The 19184-nt window shown below is 38.5% G+C and overlaps 2 protein-coding genes across 6 annotated transcripts in view; one reads left to right on the top strand and one right to left on the bottom strand.

Moving 5' to 3' along the window:
• Positions 1 to 19184, bottom strand: part of cadps2 (Ca++-dependent secretion activator 2) — a 351417-nt gene that overhangs the window by 276428 nt on the left and 55805 nt on the right. The window lies entirely within an intron of this gene.
• LOC130219090 (uncharacterized) lies at positions 11163 to 12137 on the top strand. The gene is made up of 2 exons (XM_056451368.1): positions 11163 to 11805; positions 11865 to 12137. The coding sequence occupies exons 1-2, from the start codon at positions 11355 to 11357 to the stop codon at positions 12056 to 12058; spliced, it is 645 nt and encodes a 214-aa protein (XP_056307343.1). The 5' UTR covers positions 11163 to 11354; the 3' UTR covers positions 12059 to 12137.

Genomic DNA, 19184 nt, shown 5'->3' with positions numbered 1-19184 from the left:
AATTAACCGTAGAGTATGAGTGTGTGAATGAGTGTGTTTGTTTCCTATTGATGGGTTGTGGCTGGAAGGGCACCCGTTGCGTAAAACATACGCTGGATAAGTTGGCGACCCCGGATTAAAAAAGGGACTAAGCCGAAAAGAAAATTAATGAATGTTGATAAATTAAAATAAAGTGGTTACATTTTTTTAAAACTACTAATATTTCTGAATGGATTGTTAAAAAATAATTAATAATTATTCATACCGAATGATACCTATTTTACTGTATCGCCCAGCTCTAACTGCAAGTTATACAAGCTGCAAGACTGCAAGTCACAAGTTGAAAGTTACAAAATATGATTTATAAAGTTTTAAATAAGGATGGTTTTCTGCAAAACTGCACAGATTCTCTACTAGAGACCTTTATTAATCCCTTAAGACATACGAGGTATGTTTTGTTATGATGGAATGCACTTTATTGCACTTATTTTGGACTGCTGATAAAAAAGCTGCCCTTTACTATTGTAAAGCTGTAACAGCCACATATAATTTTCAAAATAACTTCAACTGGATTCACCTAAAAGTCATACACCAAGGATGTCTTGAATGCGAGTAAAGCGTGGGATCATTTTCATTTTTGGGCGAACTAAATATTTAATTGGACTTTTATGAGATGAAGAAAGTCTGAGTATCATAAACCTATTCATTGTTCTCTTCCTCTGTGTGTTTATCATTTCAGTCGCTTTGAAATTTTTATGCTCTTCTGAATTTGTTGTTTTTGCCATAAACTAGGTCATCTGTTTCTATGCTTTAGAGGTTTCTATGGCTATATTCTCACAGCAGTATAATATGGTTATGAGCTGTTCTGTTCTTGACTGCTTCATATGGCTGCATACTCACACTTTCTGGTTTTAGGACTGACAACTGCATTTACCTAACAGGTTTGAGTATTGAAATATTCTGTTCACATACGGCAGCAGTGTCAAGAATAAGTGTGTCTTTATAAATGGCCAAAATTGCGACCGATGTAATATCAAAAAAAGATGATGTCCATGAAACATAAAGGGCTTATCAGTGCTTTATAAAACATATGCAAACCTGTATGTTTAGCACTTTTACTTATAAACAGCATTTTAGAAGATATTTTGTGACATTTACTCCTAAAACATTTTCACTGTCGATGAGCTGAGTAAACATGCTAAATCAATCCCTGATTTGGCACCTTTCAATATATGTAGGTAGTCTTTTTTTTATTTCCTGACATTAAAATAAGATTCAAATCCCAGCGATTTTGAGGCCCACCGCAATATGATATAGCAGTGCTGTTTTCCCTGCCCACTGACATTGATTGACAGGTGCGTATTACCATGTCTCAGAATTGATGCGTACAAATATGTCCACAAGACAGGATTTGCAAAGAAACTGGGGTTAATAGATCTGTTCCAACTCTCTGTGATCAAACTGCACTTCGAGAAACAGTAAGTGGTACACTTTGGATTTTATAGCATTTTGAAATATTTTTGAGCTATGTAATTTATAACTGCTGGAAACACCAGAGCTACAAACACAACTATAAACGAGGATGCTTTAATCATGCAACAGGAGTCCCGATTTGTGGACGTTAAAACAGGTTTCACATGCAATGATAATCCTGGTGTGCCTGAGCATAATATATGAGGCATCATGTATGTAGAAGACCAAACTGCTGGGAGCATCTGTGGTGCAAAATAACGGTGATCGAATCTAAAATCTTTAAATGACAAGTAGGAATACACATTTCAGTTAATTTTCCCAACCAACAACCAGTGTTTGGTATCAGAATATTATTCTTAATCTGATCAGATTAAATGACCATTTATAAACATAATTTGTTTATATTATTAATATTTGCCGTTTCCCAAATCCATCGTTTCAACGAGCATTCGCAAACTGCGTCGCAAACTTGTATGCTTGCAACTACATCTCTGGAGCTGTAGTTAGAATCATAGTTCCTGGCTGTTTTCTATTCCCAGTTAAAAAAAAACTTTTTGTGAAGAGCCATGAGTAGGGTCACACGGAATCTGAACACGCAAAAATCCGCAGATTTCCGCAGATTTTTTGCCCATCATTGAGTCTATTTATTTAGTTGTGGAAATGTGTATTTATTCAGTTTTTTTTTTATTAATTTCAATTATATTATTGACTGATATGAAAGTGTTCATATGATTTATTTAAAATACAGTTTGTAAAATAATATTTTCTATTTTTTAGTAGAGATATATGAGAGAAATGCTTTGTTTGCCAAATAAGTGGATCTAAATGGATTTTCATTGTGTTTATAGAAACAGTATATTGTATTACAGTCACTGTATGGAGAGTGACCATGTGATTTCAGATCTTCTGAAATTATTAATTCAGATGTTTTTGATTCCTGAAGCATTTAAAAAAATATTTATTTTTGCATAATCATGAGTGATGAATTAAAATTAATGAGTTTTTTTTTAAGGAACTCATTCCATATAATTTACTATAAGATGTGAACTCTAGGTAGAGTTGCCTTGAACCATGCCGAAGTGTGCTTGTCCCTCCTTCCCTCTCAACCAACGGCCTGCACTCACACTGCATTTTACCTTCCGAACCAGAGCACGCTTGTGCCATTGATGATGTGACTGTTCAGTTTAACAGGAAGAGATGCACTCTCGCTCAGCACAATTAAGACTGCTTTTGTTTTTTTTATTTTTAGTTTATTTTTAGTCATTTGGGATGCAGAGACACGCAGTCAAATATTTTGCTGAACAGATCCACCACTTGCTCCTGTTGCACGTATTAGGGGGTTTGCTGAAGGTGCAGCTGACGTCTGCGTGCAGCTGACGGGTTTGCGTCTTGAATAAACTATGGAAGTTTGCGTTCACTGAACAGTAAGAATGATTATTAAATCCATATGAAACAGTCCCTTAAAAGTGAACGCCCTCAGTTTTGCTCACACTACAAGCATACAGTGTTAAAGCCAAGCCGAGCCTTGCTTTGGCCCACCTCTCTTAATGCCTAGTTCACACTACAGGATTTTAAACATCGGCAGATCGCTGTGCTGTTCACACTACATGACTTGATTTTGTTCTTTTAATTTTTGTGCTGTTCACACTACGCGACACTACGTAAATGATGCACAAGAGGGGGTGACATTACAAGATCTGACAACAACTAGTTCAGTCCAGCTACCAAATCACAGCCAATAAAAGGTTGAGGGAGGAGTCGTCAGAAAAAGCTAAACACTGCTTGTGTGCTGATGACATCACTGACACCGTTTGAAGCTTTCAAGGAAGCATTTAAAAACATCGTCAATCAGCTGATAGCAAAAACATAAATTTACTTTAGATATATCTTTCAAAACAGCATATTCTGTGCAGGGAAATAGCTTCTGTTTGAAAGTGAAAATGAAAGCAAGCCCCAGAACTTTGTGTCTTCTAGTATCTTAACTACATATTTATAGGCTGTATTACCAAAAAAGATATTTTTTTTCGGGGTAATGGTGTCATCAAACATGATGACAGATATTCAGTGCTTAATTTTAATATCTCAATAGAAGCTTTGAATGCAAATATGATGCGACAATATGACGTTTTTTATAAGAACGGTCAGAATGACCAGTATGGTAATTCTAATGGTTACAGAATTCTAGTTCCCCTGTTAATATAATCTACTATCGTGTCCGTGTTAATGCAGAATGAAGCGAGTGCATCGATGTCAATTCTGGCCAATCACAGACGTTTCTGTTGATCTCCTGAGCACACAATCATTCAGCTCAAGCTGATATGCTCTCTCATTAGGTGCATTCGACTTCATGCAGTGCTGTGCAGATCGATCGAAGTCTGTCTTAAAGCAGTGCATGCTGGTTAGAAATTTTGACCGAATTGATGCTGCACCAAGACCACGTGACCGTCACATGTGGCATCAAAGTACCGCCACAGTGCTCCAAGATCAGACGACTGATTCAGACCGTGCAGCATCTGAAGAGTGACTGCACGAGCTCTGATGACGACACCGATATTACAAGATTGGCAGAGTTCACCGCATGACAACAACCATGTGTGTTTCAGGTTTATTATTGGACAACTTCCGATTTAAAAGTTTTAAAAAATACAATTCACTTTTCCTACCCTCTCTATCTTGTATCATGCTTATTAAAAGACTACAAATATTTTACTGTAGTAATCATGTTTGGTTATAAATCTGGTTATAAAGGCTAGATTGTTTGCATATGTTTATTTTCAACCTTTTTTTACAGACTATTTACTGCATTCAGCTTTATGAACGATTTAAATTATATATTTTAGTAAATAACCTTAATATTAATTAAAATAAGTCTTACAGACTTGTAATAAAATAATTATCATCATTGATTCTGCCACCGTAAAGGCTTCTTAACAAATTAAGTTAAAGAACTATTTTATTAAATAATTATAAAATAATTTATATGATTATAAAATATATTTATTTTATTTCCTGTCTAGCCGTTTATACCTGGTCTTTCTGGGAAACTTCTACTTAAAGCGTAGCTCACTTATTTTAGGAATGTCCTTTTGTTCAGTGTTTTTGGATTAAAGTGCTTTTCTGAAAATGCTTTCATTATTCAAAATAATCTTAATCATGGTTTAAGACTTTAAAACCTTGTTTTGGGTTTTACGTTAATATATATTGTAAAGTTTTATATCTATAAATTTAAATAAATGTAAACCCCTTTCAGCATATTTAAACAAGAAGTATTAGTGATGTTTAAACTCCTAGAATTTGTGCTTATTGCTTTGTATTTAATAGGCCTGTTCGTTTTTTATGTTTATATTACCCTCTCGTTTCCCCTTATTTTTCTCGTGCATTTGTAATATATTTAATTCATAATTCCCTTATTGTTTAAAAATGAAGTATAGTTTGTAGAGACTGTGTTCTGTTTTATTTGTAAATTTTTTGTTGTTATAAATAAAAATAATATATAAAATGATGATGATGCCATGTGATCGGTCATCATAACTGCCGCAACTTTGAGCCCCAAAGTGTCCAGCTGTCCGGCTTGACGGCTCCGTTTTCAACTCCGCCCCACCTGTGCTCGACTAATCTCGTTGATCACCGGCTGCAGCTGTGCTTTATGTCGAACGCACCTATTAGCTGCAGCTCATCACAACATCTGACCGCACATGGGGTTGAGTCAGCCGACTGCTCTGGAATATTCAGCATGCTAGATATTGGATTTCCGTGTGCGAGGTGTCGGCGACGTTTCAGCGAGCCTCTTTGATGCGTTGTTCAGTAGTTCACACAAAGACTGGCGAGCGCCGTGCACCCGCAGATTTCTTCCCGATCACAGCCCGATCTGTCGGCGAGCTCATTAACTTCCAAATCGGGCTCAAATCAGGCTTAAAATCCTGTAGTGTGAACAAGGCTTAACCGGGTCAGGGCTGGCCAACTGAACCGCACCTTGGCTGATTCTAAGCACTCACACTTGTCAAACAAATCGGTACATGTGTCTGGGCATGGTTTGGATAGCATAGTGTGAGTGCACCCTAAAGTATTGCCTATAAAGATACTTACTGTCGCCACTGGCTTGCATGGTTCGGGATCTGTAGAGCTGCGCATCGTTGGATTTGCTCTTCAATATTTGGACTCTCAGTAGTGATTATTAAACCACACTGAACTGAGCTAAACTGAACTGAACTTAAACACTACAAACTTAACTACACTGTTCCTATTTACTGTGACCTTTTATGTGAAGCTGCTTTGACACAATCTACATTGTATAAGCGCTATACAAATAAAGGTGAATTGAATTGAATTGAATTGAACTGAATTGAATACTAGCCAAATAAACTCAATTTAAAATGTGATCACTCAATTTGATGTAAGCAGCTAAACATAAATTAAAGATTAATTTTTAACTAATAAAAATTTTGCCAGTGGTTGTCATATAAATTTCACACCTAGATAGAAATGTTTTTTTTTCCTTATGAAACAGTGCAAGGCAGACTAACTCAAAGAGTGCTTTTTCATTCAGAGTATGAAGTGAAGGCTTATAAATTTAGACCATCGGAACATCTTTCTCCACTTCTTGCCTTTGATCAAACAGAGTTTTGCCTTTTTTTCCAGTGACTGACTATCTTTCTCTTTAAGTTATGAAAATTTTCATCCTTTCTGTTCAATCTTTGAGGTCCAGTTCAGCTTTGTTAGGCCTCAGAGATCTTCATTATTAGTTTATGATAGTTATACATTTCAGATTAAGTGCTGTTCTCTTTCACACAAATGTCTTCCTCCTGTAGCATTAGCAATGGCAATGGGGCATGTATTAAGGGTACCTGTGCAGAGAAGTGTTTAATTTACCTGTCTAGTTTTTAATTGCATTTCCATCACCTTGTCATTTTTTTCTCTCTTGTATTATTTTTAAACTGCTTTCACATTGGTTAAAATTATGGAATTTATAATACGATATTTAAATAATAAGGTACTATAGACCAGTGGTTCTCAAACTGGGGGTCGCGACCCCTGCGGGGGTCGCAGAATAATTTCAAGGGGTCGCGAGAGTGATTTAAAAATTGTGTAATTTTCTGTGATTTTAATATATATTTTTTAGTATTACAAGTGAAAGCTAATATTTTCAGATTTTTTTAAGATATTACTGATGAATTCATAAAGTATTTAGGACACATTCAGGCAGAATGCATCTTTGCACTTAAGACGCAGCGCTCAGGAACAGTTTAAAACTGTTGTCATGTCAACTTGCTGCAGTAAACAAAGCCGGCAACGCTTGTCCCGCCTTTGCACTCTTCTTATTGGCCCACTGCGCTAGACTGAATCATTCAGTCAACGCCTTCTGCCTTCAGATGACAGGAGCTACAACCGCGAAAATGTAACGCGCTGAAGATGAGAGAATGAAAACAACACTGACAGATTTAGTTTTAGAAACCAGCTAAACCTACAAATAATGGCACATCTGATTACTGATCATCTGGTGAATGTTAATCCACCATCTACACTTTTCCAAGAGTGGATAAAAGACTTCAACTCTGCTATGAAAATAACTAAAGCATTCACTGAAAAGTCTGCGGGATAGAATTTTCAGGTAACTGTTCTACACATGCCACATCTACACATTTTAAGCATGAGAGGTTCTGTTTAATCCTTCATTTAATCGCCAGATGCTGTCAGCCGTGCAGTTATATGTAAAGTTTAACACCACATACACCATCGCAAAAGGGCTTGCACTGACTAAGATGAAACTAATATTGCAGCTCATGAAAAGACCGGTATTGCTATTAAAATGATGTATACAAATAATAAGGTATATGTCAAAAGCATTGTGCAATATCAGACACAATCTGTGAGAACACAGTACAGTTAACGTATTGTTAACAGATTCATTAATGAATTCATGTCAAGCAGTGTGTGCAGGGCCGGTGAGCGGTTCGTCCGTGTATCTTTTGGTCACTCAATTATGCTATAAAAATCTGTTTTCTTGTGATAACGGGATTTCATTGAGACATATTTTCCTTACGCATGCATATATATTTTTTTGCTAGTTAGTTTTGATAAGCGTTGAGTTCAAATGCAATAAATGCGTTTATAAAACTTGTAGTAACATAGCGATAATTGGTAGGTGCAACAAATTTTTGGCTGGTGCGCCTACATTAAAAAATTTAGGAGCACCAGTGCTACCAAGCAAAAATGTTAATTTCGAGCCCTGTAATGTTTAGTGAATATAGTTAAAATATTGTGAACAGCTGAAAATAAGTTATTTTTATTGTTTGGATATGCTTTGGTAGTGGGGGGGGGGGGGGGGGGGGTCGCAAGTTCTTGACGATCTTACATTGGGGGTCGCTGGCTTAAAAGTTTGAGAACCACTGCTATAGACCACCATTCTGAACAGTATTGAATAGTAAATCATGGAATGATGATGTCATTCAAATCTTTTTTGATTACATTTGTGTGTTCGTAGTGGTAAGCCAAGTGTAAGTTGGCTGTGACTAGGCATGGGGCGATAACCGTTTTCAAGGTATACCGTGGTTTGGAGAATGATGGTGACATTATTTTCCCACCGGTTAATTAATGTGTGACAATATCGGTATTACCAGGGATGAGATAATGAAACTTGATAATGAAATAATGAGATAATGAAACTTTTGAAATAATGAAACTTGGCCATCAGTTACTTTTATCGACAACAACAAGAGAGTATAATGACAGTTCCACTTATTTTAGGATGCTTTCACACTAGCACTTTTGGTCTGCACCTGGGTTCATTTGACGTCAGAGTACGGTACGTAGCTAGTGTGAACGCTGTCTTCTGAACTCGGGTGCGCACCCACGAACCATACCCGAGTCCGCCTGAGGTGGTCTGGGGTAGAGTTCGTGCAAACTCTTGTATGGTTCACTTCTGATATGAATGCAATCGTATCAAATAATGGAAGTAAACCGCCAACTACAAACTTTAGTTTTCATAACGTTCATTTGTGTGTATCACCTACCTTGGTGGCAAGTGGGACTGACCCAGTGCTAACAGTAGCTATGTTTCCATCCGCCTTTTTTATGCGCGTTATGAATTTGCGCATTAAAAATCAGATACACATCAATTTTGAAAATGTGCATAAAAAAAATTATAAGAATAACCGAGTAGGCAAAACTTTTTATTTGATGAGAAAAGATGCGCATAAACTATGATTGAAACACTTTTAACGAACAAATTCCAGTATACGCATTAAAAAAGGTAATGTGATTTTGTTATAAGAGATCATGTGATTATAAAAATGTGTGCGAATGGACAAACCAGCAGGTTGAGCACGTTCTAAAACATCTGAAATGCGCTCTGTGTTTCACGCCTTCAAACACCACCAGGCGTTCATTGCGTGTCAGCAATTGTATTCTGAGGTGAAAGTCATTTATAAAATGAAGAAAAGATTCATGCAGCTTCTCCTACTGCATCAAATCCTGTTATTACGAAGTGATGACTTTATTCTCTTTGAACACTTGGGTGGAAATGCTGCTTTATTCGTGGGTTTTTTATGCGATATTTCAGTTTAGTGCATAAAGGTAATTTGCATTTTTGGATGAAAACATAGCTAGCGAACTTGGGTTCGATCTAGGCAATTGAACCAAGTGTGAAACCCTTAGTTATCATTACTTTTTAACAATCTTATGACAGCACAGTGGCTCAGTGGTTAGCACTGTTGCCTCACAGTATGAAGGTCTCGGCTGGACGAGTTGGCATTTCTGTGTGGAGTTTGCATGTTCTGCTTGTATTCATGTGGGTTTCCTCTAGTAAAGCAGTATATGTCAATTAGTTGAACTAAATTGGCTGTAGTGTTTGAGTGCGTGTTTGAATGCGAGAGTTTATGGGTGTTTTCCAGCACTGGGTTGCAACTGGAAGAGCATCCATATGCCGGACTAGTTGGTGGTTCATTCTGCTGTGGTAATCCCTGATAAATAAGAGACTAAGCTGAAGGAAAATGAATGAATGACTGTTTATTCTCGTTTTTGGCGACTCCATTACTACGTCCTGCCTGAAACTACCTGTCAAATAACTAGACTTACTCTCTGAAAACCAAAATCTGATTCCTGCTGCTGTTTGGTGATGCAACAGCTTCAATTTCATACTGTATTGTCTTTTGTCTAACTAAACAAAATGATTATTATTACTATAAAATAATCAAAAAGCCGTTAGTGGTGGTGACGCGGTGGGCAAGTGACAGAACAGCTTAACACCACATTACATCGTCGACACAGACTATCACACCAAGCCTATATTACACTAGGGGATTTCGTACTGAAGGAACAAGAGTTATTATAGCCAAAGGTTGTCTTACTACACTGAGATGAAAAGGACTGTGTTTCCTGCCTTTGGAAAAAGTGAGAAGACTAAATTGGTCAAGTCAATCGACTCCTAGCAAATCACTTAAAGGCCTGTGAAATCCTTACCTACATATTGTCATAGAGGCAGAATTAGCTTAAGCCGTTATACTTTTTAGCTGCTAGCCTTTCACATACTTGTGTAGATTTTTTCACATGTTAAAAAGATTATGTGTATGTGATGCTGAGTTCACATACTTTTTTTTTGCAAAATCACCAACAAATTGATTTTGCAAATCAGTGCTTGCTCACACAAGTAATAAATTCTCACTAATGGCCCTTTCCATTAAGTGGTATGGTACGGTTCAGTATGCTTTCATGCCCTTTTCCATTGTCAAAAGGTACCAAAAAATGAACCATACCATACCACATTTTGGGTACCCTTTCCAAAGGGTACCAACAAACAGAGCTAGATGTGCAGCTGGATGCTATTGTTTACAGAGAAATGTCACTAGCGCATGCACAATCCAGGAAACTGAAAACAAAGGAAGCACCTTTTTAAAATACACATGCGAGACATTACACCGTTATAATATATGCATAAGCTCGAGTCGACCATGGCTCATAGTTTTAAGAAAACCTTGTTGTCTTCATTAGCAGCAACAAAATCACGAAGAAGAGCAAAATCCGCTTATGTCGTTGTACAAGGCCGTTTAAAAAAGCCTGACCGGTTTCACTTTCTCCAGAGAGCTTGCGTTCGCTTGCCGCACATTTATAGATCATTTCAACGTGGTAATGTCATTGGCCCTTGAACATTTCCTACTTGTTATCAAACTATTTTGTAAGTATAACAAGAGGCAATTCAATCCTATTTTCACATTGAAACAGCTATTATAACATTACTTATCAATACCTGGACCTTTTTGGATACTCGGAAGCTATGGGAATTAAAAATGTAGAACAGGAAATACATTAGGATCACCTTTATTGTTTACATCACTCAGAATGGTCTATGTTTAAAATAACTAACTGTTGGAGCTGATGATAACAACGTGCGTGTGAGTATTGAAGTGCTTCTTATTTATGATCCTTTCAGAAATCGAGAGTGAAGTGCAAAAAAACAAAGGAGAAGGCCGAAAAAACAAAGGAGTGAATGATTCTTTCAGCAACCCAAAAGATGAACAAACTGACATGTTTAACTTATCACCTTTTGGACTATTATGAATTTGGAATGACAGAATTACTTTTTAACAAGATGTTAATGCTACTGTCACTGGACGATAGCTTCGCTGCGTTTGTTTGGAGTTCGCTGCGTTTGTTTGGAGTTTAGATTCGCAATTTACATTTTTATCATAAAATACCTCCTCATTCACTAAATATTTATCTCTCCTACTTGGGGTGAACAATCCCCTAACACACTCATACAAACAAATCTACTTTTAAACGTTCTGTCTCTCGAGCATCCGCTTGGTGTTTGTAGCTTTAGCCTGCTAGCACCGCTGGTCAGCTAAAGCTACCAACCTCTTTCACTCATTTATTTTCTCACTTTCTGGCTTTGCTCTTCACCTTGTACAATGTCGCTTGCGTGTCTGTCCTTGAGTGCAGGAGAGGCATCGATGGAGGCGCTGGAGCTGGAGCTGGAAGCGGTGGAGTCCCAGATTCGCTCGCTGGAGACGAAGCGAGAGGGCATCAGGGCTCTGCTCTTAACCCGTACTCGCTCGTCTGAGGTAAGTGTCCGATACAACGACAATCTCCCAGTTTCTTCAACCCCGCGTGTTTCTCTGTCCAGGCCCAGCGCACCGAGGACGCGGTGCACCCAGGCGTCGTTCACGCCGACTCCCGGCTACCACGGCCCCTGGGTGCAACCGCGTAAGGTGCTTGCCAGGTCCCGGGGCAGAACGTCTCCTCCTCCGGTGTTCGAGATCCCCACGGAGAACCGCTTCGCCCCTCTCCGCGAGACGGGTCGCGATGTTGCCATCATTGGCGACTCAATCGTCCGCCACGTCCGCTCCACTTCCTCCAAAGGTAACAAAGTACGCACTTTCTGCTTCCCTGGTGCCCGAGTTAAGAATATTTCTGCACAGATACCTACTATCCTGAGCGCTGCCGAGAGCCTCGGTGCCGCCGTCCTCCACGTGGGGACGAACGACACCGGGCTCCGGCAGACGGAGATCCTGAAGAAGGACTTCAGGAGCCTGATCGAGACGGTTCGACGCACTTCGCCCGCCACGCAGATCATCGTTTCTGGACCGCTTCCTACCTACCGCCGAGGAAATGAAAGGTTCAGTAGACTTTTTGCTCTGAATGAATGGCTATTAACATGGTGTGAAGAACAGAAATTGCTCTTTGCCAATAACTGGAATCTTTTCTGGGAGCGTCCTAGGCTTTTCCGCGCTGATGGGCTGCACCCCAGTTGAGCTGGAGCTGAACTCCTGTCGGACAACATCACCAGAATACTTCGCTCTATCTGACTAGTAAGTAAAAATTCACAAAATTCACAATTTAGCCACACAGACTCCTATTCGTCCCACATAAATAACAGTAATGCATACCTAACTAACCACATAGAGACTGTGTCTGTTCCTCGTATTATTAGATCAAGAAACAAACGTACTGTGTGCTCCAGAAATAATCTATTAAGAATTAAACCAGAAAAAACACTAAAAAGTGAAAATACAAATTTCATGAAGCTTGGTCTCCTAAACATCAGGTCACTAGCACCTAAAGCACTTATCATAAATGAAATAATAACAGATAACAATCTTAATGCACTCTGTCTCACTGAAACCTGGCTGAAACAAAATGACTATATTAGTTTAAATGAGGCAACTCCTCCAGGATTCTTATATAAACATGAGGCTCGTCAAACTGGTCGTGGTGGTGGAGTCGCGTCAATCTTTAGTGATATTCTTAATGTTAATCAGAGAAACGGACTTATGTTTAGCTCCTTTGAAGTACTAGCGCTTAATGTTGTCCTTCCAAACACTATGCAAAAACCTATGTTATCTCTCGCTCTAATCACCATATATAGACCTCCAGGACCCTATGTCAATTTTCTAAAAGAGTTTTCTGATTTTATCTCTGACTTACTAGTTAAAACTGATAAAATACTAATTGTAGGAGACTTTAACATCCACATAGATGACGCTAACGACACATTAGGGCTCGCTTTTACGGACTTGCTGGTCTCACTAGGAATAAAGCAAAATGTTATTGGTCCAACTCATCGCCTAAAGCATACACTAGATCTAATTCTGTCTTATGGAATTGAGGTCATTGATGTAGACATTATACCACAAAGTGATGATATTACAGACCACTACCTCTTACTATATAAGCTATGTTTACCTGAAATTAGCAGATCCGCTCCGATATATCGTCCTAGTAGAACTATTGTTCCATCCACTAAAGATGAATTTATAAATAACTTACCTGATCTTTCTCTACTTCGAAATGCACCCGCAAACGCAAATGACCTTGATGTAGTAACCAGCAGTATGGATGCCATCTTTACTAGCACTTTAAATACTGTGGCACCCTTCAAACTAAAAAAGGCTAGAGAGAATAAATCTACACCGTGGTATAATAGTCATACCCGTGCTCTCAAAACAGCAACCCGTGCCCTGGAACGTAAATGGAAAAAAACTAATTTAGAAGTCTTTAGAATTGCGTACAAAGACAGTATGTCCAGCTATAGGAGGGCTTTAAAATCTGCCAGGGCTGAGCACCTCCGCAAACTGATAGAAAATAATCATAACAATCCTAGATTCTTATTTAACACCATTGCTAAATTAACAAATAATCGGTCATCTTTGGAACAAAACGTTCCACCGCAAATTAGTAGTGATGACTTCATGAATTTTTTCAGTGATAAAATAGAAGGCTTTAGACAGAAAATAGGAGATATTAAACTTTCTGCACCGCCTTATACTTCAGATCCAGTAAACACGCCTCTGAATCTAAATAACCTACAGTGCTTTAAAATCATAGAACAGGAAGAGCTAGACAAAATTATAAATAGCTCTAAATCAGCTACGTGTATATTGGACCCAATTCCAACAAAGTTACTGAAAGAATTGCTACCTGTTATAGGAGAACCTCTTCTTAACATTATCAACTCTTCTTTATCTTTAGGCCATGTTCCAAATCCCTACAAGCTAGCTGTTATTAAACCTATTATTAAGAAACCACAACTGGAACCCAGCAACTTAGCTAATTATAGGCCTATTTCAAACCTTCCATTTATATCTAAAATACTAGAAAAAGTTGTTTCTGCTCAATTATGCTCCTTTCTGCAGACCAACAATGTTTTTGAAGTGTTTCAGTCAGGTTTCAGAGCTCATCACAGTACAGAAACTGCATTGGTGAAAATAACCAACGATTTACTCTTAGCTGCTGACCAAGGGTGCATCTCGCTATTAGTTCTACTCGATCTTAGTGCGGCATTTGACACCATTGACCATGGTATCCTTATTAATCGCTTAAAGTCTACAGGTGTCCAGGGACAGGCCCTACAATGGTTTAAGTCATACTTATCTGACCGTTACCAGTTTGTAAATATAAATGGACAGCCTTCACAAATCAGCCCAGTAAAATACGGGGTGCCTCAAGGATCAGTTTTAGGCCCTTTACTGTTTACAATATACATGCTACCCCTGGGAGACATTATTAGAAGACATGGGATCAGCTTTCACTGCTATGCAGATGATACTCAATTATATATTTCAACTAAACCTGACGAGACGTCTAATCTGTCCAAGCTAACTGAGTGTATTAAAGATGTTAAAGACTGGATGACCAACAATTATCTTCTCTTAAACTCAGACAAAACAGAATTATTACTTATTGGGCCTAAATCCTGTACACAGCAGATCTCACAACTCGATCTACAATTAGAGGGATACAAAGTTAGCGTTAGTTCTACTATAAAAGATCTGGGTGTCATATTAGACAGCAATTTAACTTTTAAAAATCATATTTCCCATGTCACAAAAACTGCTTTCTTTCATCTGAGAAATATAGCTAAGTTACGAAGTATGCTATCCATCTCAGATGCAGAAAAGCTAGTCCATGCTTTTATGACTTCTAGGCTGGACTACTGTAATGCTCTGTTTGCTGGCTGCCCAGCATCCTCTATTAACAAACTTCAATTAGTACAAAATGCAGCTGCCAGAGTTCTAACCAGGTCTAGAAAATTTGATCACATCACCCCAATTTTATCCTCCTTACACTGGCTGCCTGTTAAGTTTCGTATTGAATTTAAAATATTGCTTCTTACATATAAAGCTCTAAATAATCTAGCTCCTGCTTATCTAACCAATCTTCTGTCTCGCTACAATCCAACTCGCTCTTTAAGATCTCAAAACTCAGGGCTTCTGGTAGTACCTAGAATAGCAAAGTCGAGTAAAGGAGGTCGAGCCTTCTCATTTATAGCTCCTAAACTCTGGAATAGCCTTCCTGATAACGTCCGAGGCTCAGACACACTCTCCCAATTCAAAACTAGATTAAAGACCTATCTGTTCAGTAAAGCATACACTTAGTGCACCACTTAGGGGGCTTCCACACAGGCTATGCATCTTGCTGATATACACTGTGAACATCAGCTACGCTAATTATTTTCTTTATTCTCCATTTCCACCTGGGGATACTCTTCCCGAGGCCCTCAGACTATGCAGAGTCACTGATTCGATCCAAGACCAACGACGAGATGATCCCAAGGTTTCCATATCCTGGACCTGGCCGAATCCTGAACAACTACTGCGATGGTCATGGAAGAGTGGAGAACATGAGACTGTTTCCTATGACGCTCCAGAGACAGACGAGTCTTCGCTGAGGCCAGCTTCCAGCCTCCGCCACTGAGACTGCAGCTCTGCACAAGACGTTTGGCCAGCGGAGAAATTAAAATGGTCGTGCCCAACTGAGCCTGGTTTCTCTCAAGGTTTTTTTTTCTTCACTTCCGCCTTTAGTGAAGTTTTTTTTCCCTCTCCGCTGTCGCCACTGGCTTGCATGGTTCAGGATCTGTAGAGCTGCGCATCGTTGGATTTGCTCTTCAATATTTGGACTCTCAGTAGTGATTATTAAACCACACTGAACTGAGCTAAACTGAACTGAACTTAAACACTACAAACTGAACTACACTGTTCCTATTTACTGTGACCTTTTATGTGAAGCTGCTTTGACACAATCTACATTGTATAAGCGCTATACAAATAAAGGTGAATTGAATTGAATTGAATACGTGTGCTGGTAAAAAATAAAGATGGGAGGTTTGTACTGGCTGCAAATGTTTAGTATGCTTAATGAACCTAAATAAGGACTTTTTTGGGTCTAGTTTTGGGTATTTTTTATTTGTAATTGGTAACATTTCACAGACTGTAAGTCTCTGTATGTGTTCACATGTTTTTATTTTTTATTATTATTTATATATAATTGCAGATGTTACAGTGGGCTATTTCGCATTATCATTGATTGGCACCTATAATCAAACCCTGTTCCTAGAACAGGGAGTAATAAACATTTATTTATACATACGTATTTATGTATAGCATTAGTTTAAAAGCTAAATAGTGGCCGTAGTGTATGTAAGTGTGTCCAAGAGTGTATGGGTGCTTCCCAGTGTTTGGTTGTGGCTGGAAGGGCATCCACTGCATAAAACATGCGTTGGATAAGTTGGCGGTTCATTCCGCTGTGGTGACCCCAGATTAATAAAGGGACTAAGCCGAAAAGAAAATGAATGAATGAAGCATTTGTTTAGTAAGAAGTGCTTCTGATATGATATGTGAAATTCAAGCTAGAATGATGTTGACTACAGCTTTCTGTTGAACACCACGCTTACCAAAAAGGGTACCATTGGTGCCCTTTGGCAGAGGAAACACAAGCCTTATAAAGGTGACCCGTACCTAGGCATGGGACGATAACCGTTTTTAAGGTATACCGAGGTTTGGAAAAGTCAAGGTTTTAAAACCGTCAAAATTTTCTACAATACCATTCCTAAGGTATGAGTAAGATTTTTTAATATTTACTTTTTTTTGTTGTTTTTTAGGACAACAGTATCTCCAGCAGAAAAGATATCCAAAGACGGCATTTTAAATTCTACAGAAATCAGTGTTTTTGAAACACATGACAGCAGAAGTCAGTGATTCATTTGAATTATTTAGCCTGACATGTTTTATTATTTTTAATATAAAATATTTTAAAAGTCTCCCAAATCAAAAAATGTTGTGTTCAAAAGGGAAAAAAAAGGGTTTTTGTTTTTTACCCTGAAACTTAAAAAGAATATATTTTAGAGCAGTAATCACAATACCGTGGAACCGTGATATTTATATCCAAGGTACTGTTCTTTACCACACAGTGTAAATAGTGCTAATTATCAAACATAAGATCTTAGTAAATCCCTGATGCATTTTGTTTTTGTGTTGGGTAGTTCCTATACCTGAGTCCCTGTAAGTATCCAGTGTGGACACCCTTTTTTATACTGTGACTGATGATCTCTGACATCACCACCTGAACAAATACCCATGGCTAAGAATGAAGTATCTTTTTGTCAATCATTCATATTTACTTGAGGAAAGTATATATAAATGGAGGAAAGTCCTTACCCCTGGTGGAGGAGTTTAAGTATCTTGGGGTTTTGTTCACGAATGAGGGAAGGATGGAAAGTGAGATCGACAGGCAGATTGGTGCAGCGGCAGCAGTAATAGGGTCTATGTATCGGTCCGTTGTGTTAAAGAAGGAGCTGAGCTGAAAGGCAAAGCTCTCGATTCACCAGTCAATCTACGTTCCTACTCTCGCCTATAGTCATGAGCTTTAGCTCATGACCGAAAGGACAAGATCTCGGATACAAGCGGCCGAAATAAGTTTCCTTCTCAAGGTGGCAGGGTGCACCCTTATAGATAGGGTCTCTGTCACCCGGGAGGAGCTCAGAGTAGAGCCGCTGCTCCACCACATCGAGAAAAGTCAGCTGAGGTGGCTTGGGCATCTGTTTCAGATGCCTCCTGGACGCCTACCTAGGGAGGTGTTCCAGGCATGTCCCACCGGTAGGAGGCCTCAGGGTAAACCCAGAACACGCTGGAGGGACTATGTCTCTTGGCTGGCCAGGGAACACCTCGGGATCCCCCGGAGGAGCTGGAGGAAGTGTCTGGGGAGAGGAAAGTCTGGGGTTCTCACCCAAGACTGCTGGCCCTTCAACCCGGTCCCGGAAAAGCAGACGAAGATGAGATGAGATTTATATATACATTCAATTAATGTTGCCATTTGGTTTCTTTAATGTTGTTCGCTTTAGCTTTCTTGCCTTTTCTTCTGTGTTTAATATTTTAACATCAATACTTCAGTGTGAGTGGACTTGGCTCAAATTAAAGCATTTAGTAATTATTTAATTCTGCTTTCTAAACCCTTTAGTGAACTTTTACAGGAGCAACAGAATGTAGCACTCATTCACAGTCAATTAGCGTAACCTCTGTCTACTCAATAACAAGATTGAGGTCAACTCTGAGAATCACACACAGCACTGCTTTTTATGAGCTCAGACTAGGTTACCAAGCAACCTGTTGTATCATAAAGCAAAAAGTTGTATCATAATGTGTGTGTGAACAGCAAGATGGATTGGGAAGTAGGGTAGGATGGGGGAATTAAGATGTTTTACTTAAATATAATGACATCAGTTGACATCAGTGTTTTAGCGCCAGTGATGGGAATAAAGATTATACCAATGGAATTATGTAATGTCATTTATGTATAATTTGCTATTTAGCTTGAGTAAGTTCTATCAGGCCTGCTCTGGTGTATGTATATATGTGTGTGCGTGCGTGTTGCGGGGGAGTGGGGCACATAAGTGATGATGATTTATGTGTGTGTCTTGGGGTGGGACAACTAGGTATGGGAAGATAAGCGTGTTCAAGGTATACCGCGGTTTGGAAAAGTCAAGGTTTTAAAACAGTCAAAATTTTCTGTAATACCTTTACAAAGGTTTGAGTAAGATTTTGTATTTACATTTTTTTTTTAGGACAACCGTATCTCCAGCAGAAAAATCTGTGTTTTTGAAACAAATGAAGACAGCAGAAGTCAATAACTCATTTGAATTATTTAGCCTGACATGTTTACTGCACCAAAATATTATAAATGTTTCCCAAATTAAAATATTATGTGTTGAAATAGGAATTTTTTTTTGTTTTTTACACAACATTAAAAAAGAATATATTTTAGAGCAGTAATCTCAATACCGTGATATTTATATCCAAGGTTATCATACCATCAGAATCTTATACCGGCCCATGCCTAGGGACAACCACATAACTGATAATGATTTATAAGGCAAGTGGCATGATCTCTGCTTTCAGAGGTGATTGAGCCACTACTGGAAAGGACACACGGAAATAATCAATAGTAGCAAAACAAGTCAACTGTTT

The sequence above is a fragment of the Danio aesculapii genome, chromosome 25 (genome assembly GCF_903798145.1).
Source record: "Danio aesculapii chromosome 25, fDanAes4.1, whole genome shotgun sequence".
Lineage (NCBI taxonomy): Eukaryota > Metazoa > Chordata > Actinopteri > Cypriniformes > Danionidae > Danio > Danio aesculapii.
The sequence above is the reverse complement of the archived record's forward strand: the minus strand, read 5'-3'. Positions and strand labels throughout refer to the sequence as shown.

Excerpts from the sequence above, each read along its gene's own strand:
- LOC130219090 (XM_056451368.1), top strand. The coding sequence starts at position 11,355 with ATGTCGCTTGCGTGTCTGTCCTTGAGTGCAGGAGAGGCATCGATGGAG. Across the intron at positions 11,806-11,864 it reads CCGCTCCACTTCCTCCAAAG|ATACCTACTATCCTGAGCGC; the intron begins GTAACAAAGTAC and ends ATTTCTGCACAG.